Source organism: Semicossyphus pulcher, unplaced genomic scaffold (assembly GCF_022749685.1).
Source record: "Semicossyphus pulcher isolate SPU_LCO1_2020_fin unplaced genomic scaffold, fSemPul1.0.p SCAF_11, whole genome shotgun sequence".
NCBI classification, from domain to species: domain Eukaryota; kingdom Metazoa; phylum Chordata; class Actinopteri; order Labriformes; family Labridae; genus Semicossyphus; species Semicossyphus pulcher.
This window is the reverse complement of record NW_027211615.1, coordinates 19,567,081-19,594,122: the sequence shown is the minus strand read 5'-3', so window position 1 is coordinate 19,594,122 and position 27,042 is coordinate 19,567,081. Positions and strand designations below refer to the sequence as shown.

The 27,042-nt window shown below is 42.8% G+C and overlaps 2 protein-coding genes across 2 annotated transcripts; one reads left to right on the top strand and one right to left on the bottom strand.

Annotated features, from left to right (window-relative positions):
* The first annotated feature begins 219 nt into the window (after window positions 1-219).
* On the top strand, window positions 220-5,317 carry wdcp (WD repeat and coiled coil containing). The gene is made up of 4 exons (XM_069686874.1): window positions 220-310; window positions 1,186-3,131; window positions 3,527-3,647; window positions 4,355-5,317. Exons 2-4 carry the CDS (start codon window positions 1,209-1,211, stop codon window positions 4,537-4,539), a joined length of 2,229 nt encoding a protein of 742 aa, XP_069542975.1. The 5' UTR covers window positions 220-310; window positions 1,186-1,208; the 3' UTR covers window positions 4,540-5,317.
* mfsd2b (MFSD2 lysolipid transporter B, sphingolipid) lies at window positions 5,230-25,714 on the bottom strand. Its single transcript, XM_069686886.1, has 15 exons — window positions 25,659-25,714; window positions 24,755-25,124; window positions 21,185-21,310; window positions 20,965-21,089; window positions 16,409-16,532; window positions 14,291-14,369; window positions 13,968-14,149; window positions 12,564-12,654; window positions 10,921-11,042; window positions 10,339-10,422; window positions 10,053-10,136; window positions 9,834-9,943; window positions 7,796-7,939; window positions 7,429-7,605; window positions 5,230-5,648 (listed from the first exon to the last, which is right to left on the bottom strand). The coding sequence occupies exons 2-15, from the start codon at window positions 25,103-25,105 to the stop codon at window positions 5,600-5,602; spliced, it is 1,848 nt and encodes a 615-aa protein (XP_069542987.1). The 5' UTR covers window positions 25,106-25,124; window positions 25,659-25,714; the 3' UTR covers window positions 5,230-5,599.
* Window positions 25,715-27,042: the final 1,328 nt, after the last annotated feature.

Below are 27,042 nucleotides of genomic sequence, written 5' to 3'. Positions count from 1 at the left end.
AAAAATGTCGGGGTTTTGTTGTTTTTATTCTTCATAATAGTTATTTTTTTCTCGCTTAATCTCCAAAACACTATCCAGTATTTGCTATTTTCACACGCTGCGCCCCCAAGCGGAAAAAGCAGCAAAACCAAAACGACTATATTCGAACAACATATCCCATAATGCACCTGTAATGGGAGTTTTGCTACCGGGTCAAATATCAATAAACGATGGAAACACATTTCAACGGGCAAAACGTGAATTATGAGCTGGGAAACTGACTTTAACTGTTTCAGACAGATTCCACATGCCATGCTCACGTTTTAAGAAGGTAGGCGTATTGTAAAATAACATGTTGTTATTTATATGTGTGCAATTGAGAAATAAGTAAAGGAATAACTAACTTACCGGTGAATGACGCTGTATTTCCAGTGAGTAGGGTACACGAGGGAAAATAGTGGCTAAATTTATAACCCTCTCAATTTATTGTCTTGTAATGTAACCTTGCATCGGTAAGGAAGTGTTCTGTTATGTTTTATAACTTCTCCATACAGTTGCTAATCTACCTACATATGTTTATCTGCCCCAGTATAATAATTGTCAATTGTTATTATTATTTAACTTGCACGTCTTATTTTAAAACCATTTGTCTGTCAAATAGTTTTATTGCCATGAAAGTTTAAAGAATAATGTTGCAAAAACTTCTTAATACAAAATTTCCATATATATGTGCAGTACACAATAACACTTATTTGAAAATTGGCACAACATTAAAAATGACTTTTTACATGTCACAGTTCCTGAGGAACACAATATATATATTTGATACGGTCACAACCTTTTTGGCCAAAAATGATCATGGCAGCCTCAGTAGAGCTAAAAGAGTTAATACTGTTTGTCCGGAGACGCTCCTACTCCACATATAGTATTGTTAATGCCCTGAGGTCCTAACAGGACCTGTGTGTAGTTAAGGTCATTTGGGCGTAAGCAGCTATAAGTGTTCGTCACAACTGCCTCAGCTCAGGCAGAGGGGATTAAGGCATGTACTTGGAAGGAGACACGGCAGAGGGTTTTGCTGTTCTTAATCTGCATGGGTAGCTATAGCTACTGCTTTGCAGGACCCTTTCAGAGCAGATACACGTCTCTGCACAGGCCTATATGTTAACTTTCTGAGTCATATTTTTGTACTTCTTCTTACTGAACCAGCGTCTTCATACCTGCCGGCCAGGATGGATCTTGGTAAGGCAAAGCTGCTCAGGACAGGACTCAACACTCTGCACCAAGCCATCCACCCTGTGCACGGGATAGCATGGACGGACGGCAAGCAGGTCTGCCTTACATCTCTCTACATCCAGAATGGGGAGGTGAAGTTTGGGGACACCAATGTTATTGGGCAGTTTGAGCACGTCTTTGGACTCTTCTGGGGCCCACTGTGCTGCCCGGACTCCCCTGCATTACTGGCTGTTCAGCACAAGAAACATATTACTGTGTGGCAGCTGCAGCTCAGTGCACTCGAGCAGAACAAGCTGCTATGCACGCAGACCTGTGAGATGAGCGAGCCTTTCCCCTTGCTTTCCCAAGGCTGCGTGTGGCATCCCAAACTGGACATTCTGGCTGTGCTGACCAAGAGGGACACTTCTGTGCTGTTTTCTGTCAGGGTGGACAACAGGAGGACCAAAGCAGACATCAGAGGTAGTGGGCTGATCCACTGTGCATGCTGGACTAAGGATGGTACACGCCTGGTGGTGGCTATAGGCAGCGCTCTCCACTCTTACATCTGGAATGACATCCAGAAGAGTCTGGTGGCCTGCTCCTTCTGCCCCATCTTTGATGTTGGAGGCTACATCTGTGCTATCGAGGCCACGGGGGAGGCTCAGGTAGCTGTGGCTACAGAGCTGCCTTTGGATAAACTCTGCGGGTTAAACGCGGGCATTGCCTTCGACATGCCCTCAGAGGCTGAGTCACTGCAGAGCCACAGTCCACATGTGGTCATGCCAGAGGACGACAACGTCTTTGACTCCAGAAGGCGATCGCTTGAATCCGAGAGGCCCTTCATCCCCAGCTCGGGCCCTCTGGACCTCACCCACCTGTTAGCCAGGCACCGCCGCTCTGACCCCAGCCCCCTCATTCACCTGCGTCGCAGAGACACAGTGACAGGCTCCGGCCAGGACTCCTCACACCTCATCCTGGTCACTTATGAGCGTAAAGTCACGACTACTCGTAAAGTCAGTATCCCCGGGATTTTGGTTCCAGACATTGTTGCGTTTGACCCACGTGGCTCCACAGTTGCAGTGTCCTCCAACACGTGCAACATGGTGCTTGTGTACTGCATCACAGCCTCCGCCATGCCCAACATTCAGCAGATCTCTCTGCAGGGGAATGAGAGGCCAAAAGGGGTCTGCTTCCTCAATGACAAGATGCTGCTGTTGATGGTGGGCAGGCAGAAGACCAACGACCCCGCCTTCCTTCCATCTTCAAACACAGATAAATACATTCTTCGTTTATTTGCAAAAGAGTTGTACGATGGAGAGACTCCTGTCCCGACATCTCCCTCTCCTCGCAATCATGAGTCTACCGCTCATTTCTCCCCGAGGATTAGAAGGCACTCGGAGCACCTGTCAAAGGATGACAGGGACAGAGAGCGAGCAGGGATAAAGGATTTGGTGTTGCCTGGAGGGGGAGTAATACGTTCACCAGGCAACAGGCGCAGGCTGGTGGAGGAGGTGAGGAGCGGCGAGCCAAGCCCCGTCACCAGCTCTGTTGACTTCTCTGACCGAGCCTCAGACAGAGCCACGTCCAGCACCTCCTCCATCACGGTGGAGAACTTCGACATGGACCACGTCAACCGCATTAGCAGCCTGGCGGTCGCCAACCAGGCCAGCAGGGACTCCAGCCGGGCCAGCTCACCTCGCCTGGAGCAGTCGGAGAAGCTCCACTCTGATCCAACCTTACCTATGCCGGAAAAGACATCCAGCCCCGCCAAGGACCGCGCGCTGGAGCAACTTGTGCACAACATGGAGAGGCTTTTTACTCGCTTTGCAGACGTACAGCAGTGCCTGACAGAAATCAGAGATTATACGCAGAATGGGAAGAAGGCCCAGAGTGTCTACCCTAATGCCTGTGAACCCCCTTATGTCAACGTGACATGTCAGGTACAGTTTTACTCATTTTTCTGTGTATTTGTGCAGCGAAAATAACACTAGAGCAGGAAAATCTCTTTCAGTGTAAAGTCATGAGCAGCTTTGGAATGAGGAGATTAAACAACTTAAATAAGCTGCAACTTTCTCTTTAAGGATAAGGCAATTAAAATACCCGAAAGTGTTAAAGTATATATATATTTTTAATCTGTTTATTTGATTTTTTGGACAAATAATGTGTATCTTGTAATAGCAGCACTCTAAACATAGAGGCAAGATAAGGTATTGTCCAGTATAAAAAAGATACAAGGTTTGCATATACAATTATAAAAGTAAAAGTGTTAAAGTATGTATTCTTATTTGATTTTTTTTCCTGATTCAAGCTTTGTTTTTTTTTTGTGCATGTGCAGAAACAGTTATCGGAAAACGTGTTCATTGATGAGCGGAGGCCGGTGCTGCTGTGTGATGGGAAGCTGTGTCTGCGTGCCCTCCAAGAGCTCTTCAACCTCAGCATCGTAGAGATGATGTATGGTATGTGCAGACTTAATCAATAAATACACTGTAATTATTTAATTAATCTGTCACCTACAAAACATCCACGCTTTCATTAAGGCGTCATGAGCCGATGTAAACCTTTCAAATTGGTTTGTCTTTACTATGAAGCGTTATCTAAGCGTCTTAAAACCTTTTGTGTCGCATTGCCTGTCAGATTATCCGTGCTTTGACGGGGTTAGCAAATAGAAACCACGTTCATGAAACTCTTAAGGTGGAAAGGTCCTCCCTCTGTGACTATTTTCAGCTAGCTTGTGTGATGGGATTCCCCGGTGAGGTCGACTGGAAGTCATACTCACATACCCATACTGTAGGTTGTTCAGGTTGAACTCTGCTACATTTGTAGCTTTTTATTAGTGAAAATGCATTCTGACGGAGAAACTGAAAGCGATACTTATGTCCTTAAGAACCTCATATTTTATTACACGGTCTCCAACCACACATGATTCTATCATTGCTCTTCTATTGACATGTGTAAGCTATAATTAGAGATGATTAACATCCTAGGTCAGATTACAAGGCTTTAAACAAAAGCAGCTTACTCCGATTGAATGTGCACTGTGTTTTGTTGCTGTAGTACAGACTGACTGTATTAACCTGACACACAGGAGCATGTCACCAAAAGAGACACACTTAAATTGGTAAGAAATCATGTTGATCTAAGACGGTTTTGCGCTATTTTGCAGGTCCGTTGTGGATCGTTCTCGTGGCGGATGCAGACGGCTTCGTGCCTCTGACGTTCAAGCCCAAAGAGGAACTCACGGTGCGGAACGGGAAGCGGAAAACCAACATACGGACTCCGGAGAGCTCCTGCCCGCCCAGTCCAGCACCGGGTCAAAGCCCCTACACTTCTATCGAGGCCGCCACATAGTGCCTCTTTACACACGACTCAGACTCTTGCAGATGTATCCTGGTTACTTCAATGTACTTGACTGCATCCTAGTGTGCAGGGCAGAGTGGATTTGGCATGTAGAACCTTAATGCAGATAAACTGATTTATTTTTATCATGAAAAACAGTAGTGACTTCAAAAAGGGCTGTCTTATTAGATGTAATGTTTACATGTTGCTACTTTGTTATGAAAGCTCATGTGGAAGAAGTTTAATCCTTTTATTTCTTTAATTCTTTTGTTAACAAAATGCAGTGCTGTGATTTCAGGCTATTCCTAACTTTTTATAGTGCCATGGCCTCTACAAACAGCTGACAGTATGTTTATAAGCTGTTGGCTCCTGGATGATCTTACTAGTGTCAGAGGAGTAAATATATCTCCACACTTGAAATGAGAATTCAGATTTTACCCATAAACTGTCCTAATGATGAGCACTTTCCGGCTGAATAGTCTGCACATGTAAGCATATCTAAAATGTAATTGAGAAACACAATTGAAGCTCTTTTTCTGCTGCAGGACTGTTACAAAGCTCAGTAACACATCTGACCACTAGAGGGGGCAAGACTCACGGTCATACAGTGTTCTGAGCTCTATTGAAGACCAAAGAAGTGTAAAGGCGTTGAGAATATTTTTGTAGCCTTTTTGAATATTAAATTTGCATAACTAGGCTGCACTCCTTTGTGTGTTACTCATGACTTCAGCAAAGAAACACAACACGCGTTTATTCGGTCTTTCAACCAGCCTCTACAACATTTATTCATCATCACCATCAGCCTTCAGTAATCTTCATACCAGCAATAAATAACAGTGTTGTAGAGCTAAACACAGCAAATAATGATATACATTCATTTATATAAATTAGGTAATCTTATTATATATTTATATGTCCAAGATGACTGTACAGTACATGTGAAAATGAAACAAAAAATGTTTACATTAAAACAATTTAACTATTTATCAGTGTAATATACACTAATGAACAACTTTCCAGCTGCGACACTGGAACACGTGGCTTTGTGAGGTCACTCCATTCAAGATCCAAGTCACACGTTACTTAAATCCTCCATCGTTCTGGAGCCGATGCTTTGTTTCCTGTGGGAGACAGGAGGAATAATACATTAATAACAGTGGATGAAAGTTACTAAATACATTTACATAAGTACTGAACTTAAATACAATTTTGTGGTACCGGTAGTTTTACTCGAATACTTTCTACAAGGCTGCATTCAAGAGGCCACTGTTGTACTTTTTACTCAGCTATTGCAGTTTCAGTTATTAGTCAATTATTGGATTGAGATTATACATGCAAAACATTTAATCACTTCATAAAATATGATAAATTGTTGCTGGTTAAATTACCCAACAGTATATGAAGCATTTATAATTTGCTACAACTTGACCAAGTATGATATTTAAGTGCCCGCGTAGTCCCTCCCCCATGTGTGCGATCCCACGTGGGGGGAGTGGCCGCACTGCACTGTCACTCCAACGTTGTAGAAAACATGGCTGCTCTTGTATCGGTTATTTGGCCTTATATGTACGAGCCAGAGTCACCAGGAGGTATCGGGATGGTAAGCTGAAACAACTTCACTACAAGCGAGTGCAAGAAGGCAGCCTGAGGTGAATGACGGTGAATGACGATTGGTCGATTTCAGGGAAAGCAAGGTTCTACGTAGAAACCTGCAGCTGTTCTGAACGGCCCGTTTCAGAGGCGACCTTTTTAAAAATGTATTTCTGGAAAAACATGGAATTGTGCAGTTTTAGACCATAAACACCCAAAAAATGTGAAACCCATGCAAAATATGAGAATATCCATTTCACAGATATGACCCCTTTAAAGCTCCTGTGAGGAACTTTTGGGTTGTGTTGATTTTGGCGCCCCCTGTGGACAAAGTGGTACCTCTTATCTCTTTGCTGATCATGACTTGATCATGAGTTTTTTAACAACAAATCTATAAAAAGAAATCTATAAAAAAGTCTGATTTGGCAGTGCAATGTTAAACCCCTCAACTGGCACCTACCACCCCCCACCCCGGCAGCAGTTTCAGGCATTTAAAATAACTATATAGAAATAATCAATCTTGTTGTTGATGGTCTCATTTGCTTTTGTAGCTCATGAAGAGGCATCAGTATTAATTTCAGTCTATTTCATAACCAGCTAACAACTGCTCACAGGAGCTGAAAGTACATGATTTGAATACTTATTACACAGCTGATTAAGATTAGTATGGTTTATTAATTTTATAGTGTATTAAACTTTTATAGCCTCATTGGCTTAATAGCACAGCTGAGCATGCTGGCTTTGAACCAATTTATTCCATGGTTCATATACAGTATTTGATAGGAGGAAAGTGATGGAAACATTTCTCATAACGTAACAACAATAATCAATATTTATATATTTGTTTAAGGCATCTCTTTTAAAAGGCAGGTCGTCCACTGAAAAGTAGTTTACTAGACATAAAAAAAGTCATGGATTAAAGGGGTACTTCTGCCATTTAATAATGCACCTTTATAAAGAATGAGGATCTGTGGCCGGATAAAATGGACTTTTATTCTATAGTATGTGTCAAGCTCAAAAAAATGCTGGGACCTACAAATCCCATAATGCAACTGGCATTTTTCATTAGACCTTTCCTGCTTCCTAAGTTCCCACTTTTTCCCAAACACACACGTTTGTAACCCATGATAACTTTCTTAAGCACAAAAACCTGATGACATAATTAGGGTTAAATAAAATAACCTTAATGATGTCATCGTGTTCCCCTCCGTTCAGTATTTACAACAGTGTTTACAGGCTGAGTAATACTCCCTTTAAAGACCTAACAGCTAACCTTTTGTTCTCAGGTGTACTTTTATGATTTCCACTAACCTAAGCTCGTCCAGACAGACTTTATTCCTGAGCCGCACGTCCTCGCTGATCGGATAGAGCAGCAGGATCATTAACCCCGTAACAATGAAGGCCACTGGGGCAGCACCAATCAGCAGCTTCAGGGTGTACACGACAGGAGCGGGCTGCTTGCAGGCGCCGGTGTCATACCCTGCAAATCTACACAGACAAATGTACACATCCAATTTAATCATCCAGCCTGACACTGCAAATGAGAAAAACTTGGCACATTTCATATAATGAATCATCGATGGCTCTGGGGTTAATGCATTTTTTGAAAGGTATCATGACATGCTAATTGAAGGTAATGAACATCATAACGTGTGCATGTGTGACAGTAATGACTTACTCCAGGCAGAGGGTGGACACTCCCAGGGAGATGCCTGCAGCAAACTTGGTGAAAAACACGTAGAAGGAGTAGAAGATGGCTTCATGGCCTTTAGAGTAGGGGTTGGCCAGTCTGAAGTCATCCACCACATCTGGCAGCATTGACCTGAAATGCACACACACACACACATACATGCAGAGTTAAATCTGTGGTTTTAGTGTTTCTTAGCAGGATTTGCATGAGAGCATATGTCCTTTGTCTTAATACTCAAATTTGAAGCTTAAGCGTGCGTAAGACCTCCCTCACGCTCTCACTTTAATCATCTTATACAACCACTAAAGATGGTCGCAGCTGATGATGTTGGGTCTACTTTTAGCGCTCCGATAAACCGGCGGGCTGAAATTACAGAGCTAATAACACGATTAGATGATGAGCAGCGGGCGGCACCGCAGGCCTCGGCCCACAGACAGGATAAACAATCGGCCCCTTCCAAAATAAACATGCCCCCACGGGAAGCCCCTGTAATTTGGGGTTTGAGGGAGGGGACAAGAGAGGAGTGAGGAGTCGGCGGCCATGGAAACAACTGGAAAACAGACATCCTCTACCTCTGCTGTATTCACTCTGTGACGGTGAAGACGATTTATAGTAAATGCCGCCTCTTATTCATGGAAATTACATCACTTATATGACCGTTACATGACCTGAAGTAAATGGACATGGACTCCTAGGAAGTCACCACTAACAGCATGTTGATGCACCATTGTGGTTTGCTTAACGCATTAAATCAAAGGGAACTAACTTGAGCAGCACAGACAGACATATAGCAGGACTCCAACTGCATAAACAATATCAGAGGCTTAGTGGATTTTCAATATTTTAAGGATATGAATTAATATTCTTCGGGGAGGGAGCTCTGCCAAAATAAGCCGCATACAGTCCCAAACAGGGTCAACACAGATTCCAAGACTCACGCTTAAACACCCATAAAGCACAGAGTCTCCATTCTACCTTCCTTTCCTGTTTTAGATGTGCAAAAGGAAACTGATGCACCACAGAAGAAGAAGACACTCTTGATTCATGCGTTCTCATAACAGATGTTTCCACTTTTACGGCTGTTGGTGGCCGGTGCGCAAATATTTACACCATTTTTAAACATGGTGTGGTGTTTTGGATTTAAAGTGTTGATCCTGTATAAAATGGACAGAAACGTTTTTCCCTTTCCCAGGCAAAGAGGGAAATGGATTAACTTCACAGCAAACACAAACAAAATCTAAGGTCAATATGAACATAAAAGCAACAGACCAAGAAATGTATACACTACTTGGTTCCGAAACTTTTTTGTGTGAGACATTGAAATTGCTCCAAAGGATCCAAACGGTGATTGCGTGGATTAACACCAGCCACGTTATCACACGTTTTGGCTCTGCCCAGAGTTAATAGTTTTTTGGCAATCTATAGTTAGGTTTTTCTCTGCCGTACTAGACATATCCATCAAACCTCTCGCCACTATAGCATTATTGGGTGCCGTACCACAGGATCTTCAGCTCAACAAATGCAGTAGAAGCATGATAGCCTGTGCTACGCTCCTGGCTAGGAGACTTACTGTATACTACTTACATGGAAAGAATGGCTCTGTCCAACTTTCAATCTATGGATTAGAGATCTCATGCATCATCTGACCCGTGCCGTCAGAGCTGTGCCGTCAAGTTTTACACCATTTGGCAACCAGTTCTGAATCAGGTGGAAATAATGGATGTCTCAGACATCTCAAATGTAAAGATACAACCCCATTTTTTTAATTTATTGTTTAATTTATGTTATTTTTAGTTTATTTTTTTTATCTCTAAGTTTATTTCTGTACATTTTTTGTTAGGTAAGAGTTACATTTTGGGTTGAATCTTGATAAAAACTGCAATCTGTCAAACTGTATTTCAAAATGTTCAAACTTCAAAAACTAATAAAAAATACTTTAAACAACACAAAAAACAGAAATTGTTCCAAATAACAGAGGCAAAAAAAAGTGAGTGCGTGAAATATGCCTGATGTGTTGAAGTCTTACCATGGCAGAAGGAGCGAGGCAGCCACACTGAGCCCAGAGGAGACAGCGACAACGTAGGCCACCACAACATTGGGGATGAAGACCAGCATCATGGTGAAGGGCATGATCCACTAGAGAGAGAAACAAAGTCCATGTTCTCTCTATTGCCCACAAGATTGCACAAACATCAAAGCGTACATGTCGTTGTTACTTAAACTAAAATAAAAACAGTACACTCACAGTGATGCCGCAAAAAGCTGCCGTCTTCTTCCCAAACCTCTGCAGAAACCACTGCCATAACGGGATGCTTATCACTGCAGAAACCTGGGTAAACATGTGCACAAGAAAAATGTGACGCATATGGAAAGAGACATATGAGTGAGTTTTTGCAAGTGTGTAAAGTGGTTCAAATAAAAGTGTAAGAGGGTCACTGGGGAGAAACTGTCATAAAGATAGTATATAAAGTATTTCACAGCCGAGATTTATCTTTGCATACTTTGCATCAGTGATAAAAAGCTGCACTCACCAGGATGGTCAGCACAATATTCTGGAAGTGATCCCTCAGGTCGGCGGCGTAAGTGCAGAAGAGGACAAAGTTGCTCTGAACCAGCTGCAGAAATCAGAGATCAAACATTCACAGAGTCAGACTCGTCTTGTCTACTCAGCACGTCGCTCGGCACTCTGCTTGCTGCGCTGAGTGCCAAATGAAGTGACTGGAGAAGCTGCTGACGGTGTTTTGCCGTGATTTATTCCCACTCCGCATTCACACGGATGACAACTGACACCTCCTCTGAGAGTAGAGGGTGGAAATACACAAAAATAGACCCCATGCAAAAGTCGGGAAGTGTATAATAATTTAAACAGCCTAAACCTGAGGTGTCAAAAGTGAAGCCTACAAATGTCAGAATAACAGAAGGAATATGCGGTGCTGGAATCACTCTCAAGAGTCTTGAGACTACAAACATGCTTTAAACCGTGAGCTTTCAGTAAGTGCTCTTCTGCATTGATCAAATCAACATTGACTGCAGCATTGTCAGGATCCAGCTCCATTTACTGTAACGCTGAGTGTCATGTCTGAGAAGTGCTTCATAAATAAATGTGCATTTACCTGAATGGCGACAGTGATGAAGAGGAATGCGGCGGTTAGAGTGAGGTACGGCCCGTGTCTCATGACCAGGATGAAGCCCTGATAGAAGGGGATCTGCTTCTCTGTCCTGGGAGCATACGGATCTGAAACAGTTGTGTGGAATAAGAATATAAGTATGCAGAATATCAAATAACATGCAGTGAGAGAAAGGCGATGGATTTTCTCTCTGGGAATCCTGGAGCTGCCCCTGCATTGCAGTGGATGCTGTCATTTAGAGTGAATAACCATCCAACCGAGACAGATGTGGACTGCAGCTGTCAACAAAATACACTCTAAGGATGTAACTTAAGACTATGGAATAAACTATTTGTAAAATACTTGTGACTATTAGACGTATTCAATCCACTGAAAGGCAATTTTTCTGTACAAGTATTATGTCTCTCATGCCGACCTACATGATAACATGCAACAAAGGTCCCCTGTAAAAATGCTACTGCAAGCGTTGCAGTATTTTAGTATGCACCATTAACTCAAAGTGATTCCCCCAGGCTACTAATTTGTTCTCCAATTATACTCGTATTGAATCCAAAATGTGCTCCAAAAGGGTTTAATAGTTTATTAGGTCTGCAACTTTCACTTTAAAAATGGATTCATTTGTGGACTAAAATGCTTAAAAATAGGACAAAAAATGTGTCTTCTCTGTGTCTTCTCTCGCCCTAAAGACATTTAAAGACCCCCCCTCCAGTTAAAATCAAGTGTTAAACCTTGTAAACATCTCCATGTGGTGTTTCTCATGTGCTACAAGACATATCAGGGACAACATCAGCAGTCATCTCCATGGCTGGGCCTGTCTGTTTTTAAACTGCAGTGTACCAAGGACAGGCTGAACAACACGTTTTCAGATTGGCAGGTTTGTCACAAACCAATCCCGTTAACGGACGCGGTGATGCTATGTCATTATGTGTAACCTATAGCAACCACTTCCATGATGCGCGAGCCAGCTGTAACCGCCATCGTCATTTTTGCAAACTCACTACTGACTACTAACGATAACATTACTACTACTAATTACTACATTTCCAGCTAGCTTATCTTCAACAAGTTGCCACTAAACAACAGCAGAGACGTGTTTTGTTTTCATGACGGAGGGGGCGGTTTGAAATGTGCATAGAGGGCGGGGCCTATACAGACCGGGGAATTTTTAATGAGGGAGAAAGAGGAGATGCTTTGGGAGGATTTTTACAAGGTAATTCAACGTATTTTGCAGAAAAAACATATCAGACACAATTTATCATTTCAAGCAGAGCATTTTAAATGTCTTAAAACATGACTGGAGCTGCTCTTTCATTTACAATGTGACTAAAAAAAGGAAAGTAATGCAACAAATGATTACATTTGACAAGCTAAAGCCTGCATTTTGCTTGATATATGATTTAAAGGGGTACTTTAGTATTTATATGGCATGCATGAAAAGGACAGGCCCTCAAGAGACAGGTTTATAGAAAGCAATTGTCAAAATAAACATTCTGTAATGCAGGAATTCTGTTAAAAATCTAAAGTCTCAAGTCCAATCTCAGATAATTAATTTGACATCCGGAGAACCACAGCGGACATGATACAACTTATACAACAAGTGCTCCTTTGAATACAGTTTTTAGACTCACCATCTCTCTCTTTGACTCCCAGGAACATCACCACGGTGCAGACGAGAAACACTCCTCCTATAACCCCAGCAGCTATCATGTACACCTCCTTCTGCAGAGAGAGAGAGAACAAACACATCAATCCATCTCTTCTTACACAGCCCGCACAATCCAGTCTATTCTGAGCCTTAATCTTTAATTCATAATCTGCTCAAACACCTAAAAAATTGAAGTGCCTCAATTTAACATGCTTTATGACCATTAGGGAAGCAAAATGTCTCCGTAGGTGGATACTTTTTTTGTTCATTTGACCTCCCGTTACAGTCCTCAGTGCTTTAGTGATTCATTGGCTGCGACTTTCTGTGTTGTTTTCCACATCAGTTTAAACCACAAACCCCGCCATGCACATTTCACTGCATAAATACAACCATAAACAGGATGAAACCTCAAGTTGATCCGTGTCCTAAAATACAGCCTTAACCGTTTAATGTAATACCCCGGCAGGAACTGCTCTGCCTTAAACAACCTCTGTTTGTTTGCTATTTTTCCATGCGGCTCAGCCCAGCGGTCCATTATTATTTATGCACATCAAACACTCCCTGTTTTCCGAGGGCAGACCTGCTTTGCGCAGACGGTGTGCCACCCTCACCCGCGACCACGGAGGAATTTAGTGGGTGGCTGCAGAGGGTTTAGGGTGGTGAGTGGGATGCCCCGATAGGGTTCACCCAAAATCCACTGGAAAAGGAGCATTTGAAGCCAGAATAGCTGCGGCGCAACAAAAATCCAACGTGGGACAGTTTGGACTTTAGCTTCTTTCATCTTTACAGAAAGTCTCATGATGGATTAACAGCAGCAGTCGGGTTTATTCACAGCTCTGCAAACTGAGATGTTGATGTGTCCTATCATGTTCCTTTTAAGCTAAGCTGCAGCCACCTTAAAGTAAAACACTAATATCCCAACATTTTGAATCTGGGGTGCGTTTAAGTGCTCTGAGGCACAAATAAGCCTAATGACTTACAGACTGTGGAGACCCCTCAATATGGGGGCCACAGTTTGGAGTTCTGATGTGAGGGAGGAACCCCCTTTGTGGTCATGAGAGGGGAGCCGGCTCAGGATGTGGGGTTCGGATATCAAACAGTGGCGTCTCCTTTCAATCCCGTGGGTTACACGGGTTAAAACATGAAGCCATTTTGGATGTCAGAACCTGTAGACAGTCTGCAAATATGGACCCAATTTCAAACAATCCTCCTTTTCATTCAGCGCTGCTTTTTTCGGATATTCAGTTAAAGGTAAACCTCCTTAATCACACACACCACGGGGCTAATTCAAGTGAGAGCGCTGCTGACAGACCAAGTTATTTTCAAACCACCTTCTTAGCCCACTTTGAGCACACCTGGGCTCCTGGCCTGGCACGGTGACACTTACAGAGTGTGACAGGTAGTCCTGGGAGCGCACCAGGCTCTTGACGATCTCTGCCCCGCTGCTGTTGCCAAGGTAACCGGCGGTCATGTTGTGAGTCGGGCAGTGCTTCAGAGTGTGAGCGCTGGCCACAATCTGGCCCTGGATGGCAGCGCCCACCAGAGTCCCCAGCACCTCCATTGTCATTCCTGGCATCACACAAGGAAAGATACAGCTATCAGCGCCAGTACTTCAAAGAAATTCACACATTTGAATCTAAACTGTTGCAAAAAAATTAATTCAGTGTTGCAGGCGTGAATAACTCCTTTCTGCATATTAAATCATCCTACGGTAGGCAGTGGCGGAGTCTCTCTCTTTCTGGTCTGTGCTCAGGAACATGGTGAGGGCAGAATAAGGCACGTGGAAGCACTGCAATAACGCAAAAACACACAGTCAGGTTTTGTTTTAGCCGTGCAAGCAGCAAACCAAAATACCTTAGCAACCCTTGATGAAATTTCCCTAAAATTTTGAATACAATACAATATTCTTTTTATTCTTTTTTTTAATTAGTCTATAATCCCCTGAAATGTGACTCTTTCTGTTTTTGTAAGCTTTGAATGGGCACATCTAAAGAGTGAGCTAGACCTCCTTCATGGAGTCTGCCATGTTGCATGACCATGTTTCTACAGTAGCCCTGAATGGACAAACTAAACACTGGCTCTAGAGAAGGCCTTTTGCGTTTCTCTACAGTCTTTTACCATAGAGTGTATAAAAAGGTCGATGACATGACATTCTGTTTTTAAATACGTGGACATGCAGGAAATTAACTGTGTTTTGGTTAGTTTTGGTTAGCGGAAGTGGCTACAGCAGCTCCATCCGCCGCAGCTCTGGATCCAAATGACGTCACCATCGCAAGATGGCAGCACCTATCACGGGGACTATTTTGCGACACTTTGGTACAATGAGAGCAGAAGGAAACGTGCCGTCCATCTTTATGTACAGTCATTGACAGCCACCATAGGTTCTCTTCCACACTTGAAGGAGGACGAGGAGTAATTATCTGTTGGTTACCCTCTGTTTTCATCAAATGTCATTATCAGATCAAAATTTGGTTGATGACATGCAAAACTGATGACATAACCATCAGCCTTAGCTATACTTGCTGTTTACTGCCTATACAAATGCTAGCATGCTAACATACAAACTAAGATGCTAAACACTGCAATCATTATATCTGCTAAACATCTTGTTAGCATTGTAATTGAGAGTACGTTAGCATGCTGGTGTTAGCATTACAATTAACTAAAAGTACAGCCTCACAGAGCTGCTAGCACAGCCGTAGACTCTAGTCAAGACTTGTTTCCTTAAAAACTCTTAATTCACAGTCGAATGGGAACACCCTAGATATGTTTAGATGTCTTTTATCTACGTGTTCATGCAAAATCGCAAAATATACACTGTGTATATTTATCAAAAGCAATCTCTGCAGTTTCCATGTCGGCCAACCTCAGCTCTCTCTTTTCTCCTTCCTCACCACCTCTTCTCTCAGAGAATAGACGAAGAAAACCAAGTCCTGCTTCACTTTGTAATTTACACAAGGGCTCAGTCAGCACTGCGGCCAAACGAGCATGCAAAGCCACGACGAAAATAAACACAGCCGTGAAAGGATTTTTTTTTTGCAGCCTCTGCTTCTATACAGCATGTCATTTATGGGGCCTTTAGTGGATGCAAACATTTATAGAAGTGAACCTGCTTAACTCTCCGCTACAGATGGACGTGAGAACTGATTAATCTGATGTAAACCCGTTATTAGTTGATTGCATAAACAGATTATATATATTGCATGCTAGCCTCTGTTTACAGTCTGTGAGCCTCTGAATGATAACAGCCGGCCTCTCCCAGCTAACTTCACACAAACACACATCCACAGACAATGAAGGGAGGCTAAAAGTGGTAACCAGCATTTACCCAGCGAGAGGTTCCTGGCAGGACTGACCGTATACTTATCAAGTAGTTAGAATGACATGCCATTACAGCTCGCCGCAGTGTGGCCGCAGCGGTCTACACGCTCTGCAGCACATGTTATATGGGTTACCCCAGAGCAGAGCAGGGCAGAGAGATGAATGGTCTGGACCATAACAACAAAAGGCAACCTAAATAACTACACTTCCCGTTTGAGGTGAGGTATCTAAGAGCTCTGGGCTTGAATCTGCTGCACATCTCGCAAATCAAACAGTTAATCCTGCCAAGAGCTGTCGCAGGCTGGCAAGACACGACTGCAATCACCTGCACTTTGTTTTTTACAATGTTTTTGCACTTTATCTACGTATTATGTAACCTGTCATTTACTTGCACCCCTCTTTTCATACTTGACGTTGTGCCACGTGAAGTCCTGCTGAGTTTTCAGAGGCAGGCTTTTCAGATTTCTTAAACATCAAAAGCTCTGCTGAGAGAGCATGCATACTCACGGTAATGAGGGTTTGGTAGAGGCAGTAGAAGCCTAGATACCAGATGAACCTCCCACTGATGAACGGAGGAACAAACCAGAGGTAGAAGTAGGAGACCACCAGGAACGGAGTGCAACCAATCATCCTAGAACACAGACATGTAATTTGTTAATTAAAAGCACAAATACATTTGCATCAAAACGATGGAAAGAATGACGAACATCCTGTTTACAACTCGTAGTTTGAGTCCAGTAATTATGGTTCCAATCTAAGTAATCTCCCAGCAGCCATCATCACCATTTTAAGCTGTCAGAGTAGCGTTGATGGTGGTTGCGTTATGTAATTTCATAGTGCAGTGTTAAAATCAGGCCATATTTCAGGCAGATTACAGTGGAGGCTTAGCTGACTGCTAAATGATTATGTTGCTGTAAGTATGATAGGAATTTGTCCTGGTCGGGACGGGCAAGCGGGGAAACACCACAATATTGCAACCCAACATAGCATTTGGACATCTACGCACACACAGAAAGACATGCATATGCAGTACACACTCCAGCAAACGCAGCAGGAAGCAATTCTGCTGTGTTGTGCTTTTCTCAGAACTCGGAGTGATACAGTATGTGGGCCATGTAAAATTCATAAGTAAACAACTGGCATGTGTCATTATGGTTAAAGCTCACAGATGTGTGTTTAAAAATGAGGCGGAAAAGGGCGGATTACGGATGATCAACAGAATGATTTGTCTGCAAAGGAAGCATAAATCATCCACCCTCGTCTTCTTTTTCTCTAAAGAGGAAATGGAGTTTGTTTGGAGCCTGAAGCAGCTGTTATTCAAGCACATCTACAGGTAGAAAAAGGCACTGATGGGATTTTGTTGACCGTGACAAAAACCTGCAGAGGCTCTGACCTTTGGCCTGGCCTCCGCCAGGAATTATAAACAGAGAAAGTGGGAGAAAGAGGTAGAGAGAGGAGGCCTTGAATGGTCATTTCTAGCATCGTCCAGCCCGCCCACCTCACTCTCCTCCTGATTGTTTGCTTTAACAAAGGCGCCTGACAACGCTGGTGCTGCAGTATTGACCGCTTGGTCATGGGAGCGATGAAAGGGCCGCCGGGCCGGTGAATGGGACAGTTAGAATGTTCCTGCAAGATGACTGTGTGTTCGGGGAGAGGTTACAAAGGCACAAACACACTCGCATATTTTCTCACACATCAGGCATGGATGAATGCACGCTCACACCTGTCCCAATATTTTGCACAGTCTTAATTAAGCAGGAGTAGGTTGATAGGAGGCTGGCAGGTACATTCCTCTCCTGTCTGACATGTTCGGCATGTTAATTAGACGATGTGCAGTGGAACAGAGAGGATTTCGAAGAGGTGAGGTGGATGAGAGTCTTTATAATGCTCATAAACCCCAGAGGAAGAAGGTTACTAAGAATATTTAAGGTGGATTTTTTTTATACAACAGTGAAATATCAGCACCTTTACTTTGGCTGTCACATCTGTTGTTTTTTGTCTCCTGTCTGTCTGTGTGTCTGTTTGTTCGTCTCTATCCATCTCTCTTTCTGTCTCTCTCTCTATCCTACTTTCTCGGCCTATCCGGTCATGGCAGATGGCTGTCTACAAATGATACTGATTCTCCTAGAGGTTTCTACCAATGACTGTATATAGACTTGGACGACGCGTCTCCGTGTAATCTCACTGTACAAAAATGGTGATCCAAAATAGCCCCCGTGACGGGCGTGCCATCTTGCGCCGGTGTCGTCATTGGGACCCAGAGCTGCGCAGTAGAGATCGGCGGGTGGAGCGGCCGTAGCCACTTCCGCTAACCAAAACACACACTTAACTTACTGAAAAAAATAGCAAAGATCCCGCACGTTGGTGTCGTTAACAGCAGAACAGCTTCTTGTGTTGGTCTGAAGCAGATGTTCACAGATATGTAAACTTCAATGATTGTAGTGATTGTTTTAGTTACGTCTCCTCTCGCCATTTCTCCTTTACTCTGCTAATCCGGAACAGATCGGCTGCAGGAGCCGTATTTGTCAACAGAGCTGTCAATCATTCTTTTTACAGCATCAAATAACTAATTAAAAATAAACGTATCAGAAAAATGAAAACTTGGACGTAAATCAGCATGATAAGAACTAACTGTAATGACAGAAACCATGTTTGAGAAAAATGTATTTGACGTGTATTTTGATTTTATAGTTTGACTCATGTCCCATCTGTTAACATGGAGGAGGCGGGCTTTACGACCTATACTGCAGCCAGTCAGCAGGGGGAGATAGAGATGTTTTGGCTTCACTTTGAGGGAGCTGTTGTGATGTTGGGTCTCTCTAAATAGTATAACAAAGAGTACCGTCTAGACTTGCTCTTTGTTGTGATTCGGCGTAATATAAATGAAAAAAGAATGATTGATTGATGGTCTTACAATCTTCCACTTGCCACTGGGAATGTGCGTAATCACAATTTACAAAATAATAAACAGGGCAGCACCCTGAGGAGCGTTTTGAGACTCCGTCCAAAAGATCTCAAGGCAAAGATATAAATCACTTCATGTCTGGATGTGACAGCCTGAGGGAGAAACACACTTCCTGCCGGACGACTACAGAGGGACTTTCCAAACAGGGTCAGAACTGAGGGAGTGTACTGCAATCTCATCACAAATACTGATGAACACACATTTAGAATACCCACATACTGTATATACCACACAAATTATTCACACACCTACAGCTTCCTGTGGGTAATCAAAGCTGGTTTAACAGCCATCAGCATCTGTCTGCTATTGAGCGCGGCTGGCTGGCCACAGTGGATCCAGCTCTGTCAGCTCGTGTCTAATCTATGGTTCATAATGCAGTACGCATTAAATACTGGATGTGTGATTACAGTAAGTGTCATGGTAGCTGGTGTGTTCAAAGACATATACTGCACCCACACGCACAGACGCTTACAAAAACACCTTTAAAGAACGTTGATTTATGGAAATGGAGAATAAGGCTTCACATAACCTACAATTAAAGCGCCACAAATCTCACAACAAAATGTCACCAAGCAGCACAGTAGATGATGTTTAAAAGAATACCAATGAAATTTCATGCCTGGTGTTGTCTGGCATTAAAAGGCAACACACAGCCCACGCCCTTGAATATAACAGTGTGCAGAGCTCATCAGAGGGAGCGTCAGGAACAGTGTAATTAAAGCACAATGGGTATTTATTCAGCCCAATCCTCAGGTGATAAGCTTGGGTCTGAGGATACTTTCAAAACCAAACAAAACTGGGGCACGTCGCTTGTTTTTGTCTAGTTTTTGTGTAAACATTAGCATGATGTAGCTGACGTAATTATCTCTGAGACTGTGGGAGGAAAGACAAACAAGTTTAATAATCTGTCGACAAATGACTATCTGTATGTCAACAGTAACACTTTCTCGTGTGTGGACTTAAGGAAAGCAGGATCATTTTAGAGCCCTTACATAACTTTGGTCCTAAGGTACATTTGGAGTAGAGCTGGGAAACACGGTAATATTGAAAAATGAGACTAGATACCTTTGGGTATTCAGGTTATCATAAATAATATACTATGTCTTCCTCTTTTGGCCTTAAATGGTGCTTTACAGTTTTGTGAGTTAATTGTACTTGGTAGATAATTTCTAATAATTCCCTTTTGTGTCAATATTTTAAAAGAAATTAAAGTTCTACCGTACTACTACTCTTATTATCAATATTTGTGTTTAATCAGGTGTTTTGAATGTCAGTATTCCTACTTTTAAAGTAATAATCTCAAAGATTTTCATGTAAATAAATGTCTGGTAGGGCACTATCTATCGCAGAATGAGGTAACACAATGGTGATTGAGCCTATGGCCCACTGATGATAGCCTTTGCATTTGCAGTATATAGTATTATTATGGACTGGGTCTCGGTGGCGACATTCGCGGAAAAAGTCATAGAGGGCGCCCATTTAGTGACGCGTTTTCCATCACCCAGCAGTGGTTGGTCTGCCAGAGAGGGTAGGCGGAGCTAAGCGGCTGCTTTTCTGGTCTCTGCAAGTGTTGCGAGTAAACAGTAATCTACTATGGCTGAACAAACAAAGAAAAGATCGATGACTACAGATACAACTTCAAAAATAAGTGAAAATCCAAAGAAAAAGAAACAAATTTGAAAGGGAAGCAACCGTCAACCAGGAAAATCAAGAGTTACAACCGGAGCCAACCGTGAACGTCACACATGCAACACTGTCGGGATATCTGGGAAGTGTGCTCCCGCAATTACCGTTTATCGCCATAGGTGCCGCCAAAGAGAACGAAACTGAGATCTTCGAGATTACAACTTTAAAAGAAAAAAAAAAAGTCCTACCTTAAAATACTGACTTATTATCAATACCTGTGTTTAATCAGGTGTTTTGAATGTCAGTAATCCTACTTTTAAGCCAGATACAAAGTGTAAAAGTAGAAACCCAGCGATAACAGGTTAGAGGCATGACTGAAAAAATCAATGAAAAGAACACAGGACTGTGTAGGAGAAATAACAATGATGAAGAAGCACTGGAGTTTCCTTCATAGTGTGAACAGGGAGCTCACCAGGGCATGAGTCTTCCAATCTTGGTCCATCTGCTCTTTGTAATGAAGAATCCGACAATAGGGTCCGTCACTGCTCCCCAGGCTTTCCCAATGAACAGCACCATGGAGGCCTGGAAGGCGTTGATCTGCGGAGCAAAACATGGACAGATTGGAGTCACAAACCCATGCAGGCACGTAATACGTAAAGACCACACATTCTCTTAGTCTTCAAACACATTACCTGGGCGATATCAAGCAGGTAGATTTGCAGGAAGAATGCCGTGGCGCTGGCAGCCACCTCCTTTGGCGCGCCGCCGATGGCGAAACACACCTTACTGCATAATGTCAACTGCTGTCCCAACTCAGTCTGTGAGAACAGAGGCGACAAGGGAGAGAAAATTTAATAAGATAATGGTGAACTTGTAGGTCAGGCTGCTAATGAGCAAATTAACTTTCCTGCACTGCAAGCGGGAGAGGAAATTATGCTCACACTATAAAAGCTAAGTTCTGCTGAAGTTTAAACTAACTATGATGTCATTGCTTCATGCATTCATGTGATGTAAAAAAGTATGACAGTACGCCTGAATTGCTCATATCCTTTTAGACACATTCCTGGAACAGGACGTGAGGAGTGTAGATAACAAATGTGTCATTTTGTTATGAATCAGTATTGATGATTTGAGTCTTAACGTGACAAATGCAAGATAGGTCAAAAGCCAAATAGGCTCAGTGTGACCTCATACACTATTTAAAGCTGAATCTAACCAACTAAACCATTTTCATTTTTCATTGTAGTTTATTCAAAAAGAACAACTGTGTATCATAACAAGGACAGTGTTCACTCCTTCCTAAACTTTATACAACCTCCTCACCGGTGTGAAGTAAGGTGTGTCACTCCAAAATAAATTAGGCCATGGGAACAGACTTATGACTCACACCTACTGAATCTTATAGACATTCATAGTGTGAATCCTTTGTAATCTATTTCAGGTGCTCCTAAAATAACATTCCTTCTTTATGTCGCAACGATTCAGTTAAATTTTAAGTAGTTGCTTAAGTGCAACTACGTCATGCTGCATGTGCTGATGTATGTAGGAGATGTGTAATGCTTCTGTGTCCTCTTGTCTTCCAGCTCCATTCTTAGATCATCCATCTTCCTAGATCTTCGTCTCCCCTAAATGACAAGTTACTCTAGCAGAGCAGAAAGATGCTCATGTATAAATGATGTGCATGTGTGTGCAAACCAGAGGATCACAAGTAGACCCCCTGTCGGCTGTTTGCATTGCGGTCTATCAGTGCAGACACTCAGGCACACGGAGGAGCCTGAGAAACCCACCGAGTCATCCACAGCTCCGTTTCCCCCTCACTTATACTCTGCTTAAACCATCATGCACATGACTCTGCGTGTGTGTGCGAGTGTGTGCAGCAAAGGGGGCGAGCTTTCATCTTCACACATGAATAAGACGAGACACCACAGTCTAGGGAGCCTGATATTTACGACCGTCTCCTCCGAGGCTGTGCACACATACATATCAAACTCTGCCTGTTCCTCCCTTCTGCATAACCTTTGGTGTCAGACACACACATACACACAACAGTGTCAATCCAAATCCAGTGGCCCAGGCTTGGCCCGCAGCTGCTCCCCTCCGAGCTTCATGAAAGACGGAAATCACCAAAGTAACCACAGCCGCAACCGACACACTGTTATTATCCGGCTCACGTTTTCTCTTCCTCCTTTTTTTTGCTGCTTCAAAACACGGAGGGGGTTCGAGAACGACAATTACCAGGAGGGAGGTGTGTAATTATTCAATCTCAAGACAAGCGGGTCAGAGGTAAGTAAAGGCTACGCGGCGGTTCCGACTTCAAAACTCTCTCTTCTTCCACTCTCACTGCAATTACCCCTAATTGGAGAGAAAAATTAAAGTCTTTGGTGTCTGGAGAATGCTGCTTAACTGATGATGTGCAAAAATACTCCTTCTTCTCTTTCTCACTCTTATTTTTTCCCTCCAAACTCTCCACTGAGTTCTTATCATCAAAGGATAAACAGGATATCCCTTCAACTGTTGTCTGGACGCAAAAAGAGCACAACATACACATGCATATACACAGACACACTGAGAGTAAAGGGAGCATCTGTGAAGTTCAGACTTTCAACAGGCGAGGGACAAGGACAGATAAGACTAATCTCTAAAGTTAATGAATCTTTAACCGTTACAGGAAAAACAATTTAAAATGCCACAGCAAGTCATTTAAATCAGGATTGAGGATAATTCTACTGCAAAGCAAGGAGGGGAAACGAACTCCCTTCAGAGCCTGCTGAGCTATATTCTCCATCCAAAGCAAAATGTGTAAACTGGGTGTTTGCATGCAAAACGTTAAGCTGCTAAAATGGATCCATAAAGCAGTTTAAATGCTCATTCTGTGAAGGATTTTCCTGCAGTTCTGGGTATCAGCGTTGTATTTGTACTTCTGCTCAAAGGAGTTGACAAGAGGAGCTTTGAGCCCTCCGTTCAGATTATGGATTATGAGTATGAAAGGACAGTTGATTATGTCAGTGACGGCAGCAAGCCATGAAAACGTGAGCAGTGGCCTAGTGACACGGGATAAAGTCGAGGGGAATCAATCCAAAATATTGAGATTACTGGTTTACAGACTTTATTCCCAGAAAGTCAAGTGTTTAGTCTCTTAAAATAACGCCCAATGAATATGGTGAGAGTGACCAAACTATGTACTCTAGTGTTGGATTATGGGATTTGCTGTGGTAGTTTACCATGCAACTATCATGCTTTCACAAAGGGGAAAACCTCTTTTAATGTATTATGTCCCACTTAAGCATCTTCATTATAGCTTGACTGATATACTGTATATATATATGTTTATACATATATATGTATATATATATATTTAAGTAGTCAAACTAAACAGTAATAAAACACTGCATAATAGAAAGAGTTAGGCAGAGACCAGACAGTTGCAGAACTGGTTGGATCTTGTGATGTAATGCTGTTTATTGGCTCCCTGAGCCAATGTAGCCAAACAGAAAATGAGTGACTAACTCTCATGGTATTACATTATGACAACATGAGAAACACTGTCTGTATAATGTGGTATCTACCTTACTAAAGAGGCAACATGTAAAGGCATCATTTCCTTAGATTATCAGCCTTTGGGATCTTGAACACCTCCATTGTCACACAAATACAAACACACTCACAACAAGAGGCTTGCTACTTCACAGACTTATCACCCTCTATCACTCAAATGACAATCACAAATGTAGGTCATGTAGATAAAACAACAACGACTACATCGTCTTGGAGTGTTTCCTAAACTTGAGCGCCTCTTCTCTTTCTACTGTCTCTCTTCTGATTGTCTCTGTGATTACAGCAGTCTCCATCACCAAAGGCCACTGATATCGTCACACAATAGAAAGCAATCATCGAGCAGATCATCCCATCAAGCTTTCACAAATGAAAACAATCAACTTCCAGTTATTGAATCTAGCATGTGGAGGGATTTACAGTTCACAGGAAAACAATGCTGCTGATTAATCAGAAACAGATAAGCGACTAAAGAGATCACACTTTCCATCTTTTTTTCTATCTCCATCCAATCATGTGAAGTCACTCTCAGCCAAACTGAGCTGCAAATACACCAGATGAGATTAAGGAGTTCATTCAGATTTAGAGTCTGAGAATAACCCAAGGGCCCACATAAAGGGTACAACAGTGTGATTTCAAAATACAGCAACTACATGTGATGGCATCTTGTGGAAAAATACAAAAAAAGCAGCAAAAACAGGTGATCTTACCTGCTGAGGAGTTTTAGGGAAGAGCGGTTCAGTGGGTTTGATGAGCTTCCCTGCAGATCCCTGCGCTCCCTTCTCTCCCCTGGTCATGGCTGAGAGGCTGTGTGTGAGCCGGCAGCCGTACTTCTGCGCCTGTGTGTGTGAGGGAGTGTTGAAGTGAGTGTGACTGTGACTCCTGGTGTGAGCGAGAGTGCGAGGAGCCTGCCACTGGGCGGTTGTGTGTGTCAGAGGGTGAAACTGGCTGTGGCTCTGACTCCGGGTGTGTGCTTGCGTGTGGTGCACGTGAGTGACGGCTCCAGGGGCCGGGAGCTCCTCCTGCTCCTCTGTGACAACTCTGCCGCTTTCTGCCGCCATTCACATGCTGGGCTGTGCTCTGGAATGAGGCCAGGAGAGGAGGGAAGGGCAAAGTCAGACAGGCAAAAAACATACATACATAGTATGTTGCACACACATTCAATGACAGGCATGTGTTGGGACATACAAGCACAAGAATGCAGGCACAAACACACATATATGTTGACAGACAATGAGTTGGGATGCATGCACAAAAACAAAAAATGAATGGGACAATGCACAAGAGCAGAAATGGACACAAATACAACAAGAAAACACACTCTCTCACACAAGCATGCTCATACTCTTCCTAAAGCAACATTTCCAAAAAAAATATAGCCTCCTGAAATTAACATGTCAGTAATTTAACCATCAATTGCTGGATTTGCACAGCTGGCTATGGCTGAAAAAGAGCAAACATGGACACACAACACGTCGATGTCCCGTGCAGGAGTGTGCTGTCAGCCCTCATCTTACTGTTACTCTAAGTGCATCCATAAACAAGCTCCTGCACACCTGATAAGAACCTAAACGCCTGTTTTTAAAAAAGGAGGAAACACAATTGTCTTCTTACCCCGTGTAGATGAGAAAGCAGCCGGTGCTGTCAGCGGCGCAGTGGGTCGCTTTGTAAGTTAGTTTGCTCAGCGCGGTGATCTGCCAGTCGGTCTGCCGGGCGGGATGAGAAGGAGACTGCGGAGGATGGAGATGGTCTGCGCGTCTCCACTCTGTCGGTTGTTTTCAGTCTGCAGTGACGGAGCTGCGCCTTGCAGCGGCCGGGACGGTGTATGACACACACACACACACACACACACACACACACACACACACACACACACACACACACAATGCAAACAGAGTGCGTGGTCAGTCCAGGCAGTGCATGTGTGTGATGTGTGCATCCGTGAGGAGATTATGGCAGGCGATGGCTGGAGCAGCAATGCGCGTTTTGGATTAAAAAAAACGCATATCAGTGGGAATATGCAAGAAAAACATTTTTTTCATTGTTTCATACAGTGAGAAGGTGAAAAAAATGTTGCTATTTTTAATCCAATCTAATAAATAATTCAACAATATTCCAATGAAACTCAACACGTGATTTATGAGAAGATATTCATGTATAGGCCTGTTGGTTCTTTGCTTGGCACCTGTTATTATTTGGGGACGCTATAAAAGTATTCACGCATGGTGACAATTGTGTTTACAAAAAGTGACTCATATCTCATATAAATCTGTTATTGGTGTGTTGTTATCATCTTGGCTGGGAAGAAACAGCTCGTGCATATCATTTCTCATGAAGTGGCGCGTGACCAGTCTAGTCAAGTCAAGTAGAATGTCTAAAATGCAGTTTGGGTTCATTTCAGCACAGAAGAATTACCTGTGCGTTTAAATGAATCAGGGAGCCGGAAAGGTGTGTAAACTATGTGTGGAAAGAATTTAACAAGGAAGTGCTCAAGCATCTAACTGCATATTTCCCACACTGCATCATCAACCTATCATACTTATAGTAACACCATGGTTATACTTGATGGGGCATTGATGGGACATGAAATACGTTTTTATGTAACATTTAACATTCCAACACAAGGTATCTTATTATGTGTGCGTGTAGTACTTGAAGGGGTACTCCGGGGATTAATAATCTCACTTTTATTCACTGAGGGAGTCACAAGAGACACGTTTTTAACACTAAAGCGACAGAGATCGACATATCCAAACTTTTAGTTCCCAGAAGGGGCTGAGATCCAAAAATATCGGATCCTACATTTCCCATAATTCAACTGGATAACGTCTCTGATTAAACCCTTATCACACAACAATTTTAAACTGAAATAGCATAATAGCAACACTAACATAGGAAGCTGTTTGACAGTGCTGATCTTTGAGGGAACAGGAGAGGCCAAAATGTAGGACGTTTTGTAGCTTATGAGCTGTTTTGAACTATTAACTACTCTAATGAA

Excerpts from the sequence above, each read along its gene's own strand:
- wdcp (XM_069686874.1), top strand. The coding sequence starts at position 1,209 with ATGGATCTTGGTAAGGCAAAGCTGCTCAGGACAGGACTCAACACTCTG. Across the intron at positions 3,132-3,526 it reads ATGTCAACGTGACATGTCAG|AAACAGTTATCGGAAAACGT; the intron begins GTACAGTTTTAC and ends GTGCATGTGCAG. Across the intron at positions 3,648-4,354 it reads CATCGTAGAGATGATGTATG|GTCCGTTGTGGATCGTTCTC; the intron begins GTATGTGCAGAC and ends GCTATTTTGCAG.
- mfsd2b (XM_069686886.1), bottom strand. The coding sequence starts at position 25,105 with ATGGCGGCAGAAAGCGGCAGAGTTGTCACAGAGGAGCAGGAGGAGCTC. Across the intron at positions 10,137-10,338 it reads ATATTGTGCTGACCATCCTG|GTTTCTGCAGTGATAAGCAT; the intron begins GTGAGTGCAGCT and ends ATGTTTACCCAG. Across the intron at positions 9,944-10,052 it reads CAGCTTTTTGCGGCATCACT|TGGATCATGCCCTTCACCAT; the intron begins GTGAGTGTACTG and ends TTCTCTCTCTAG.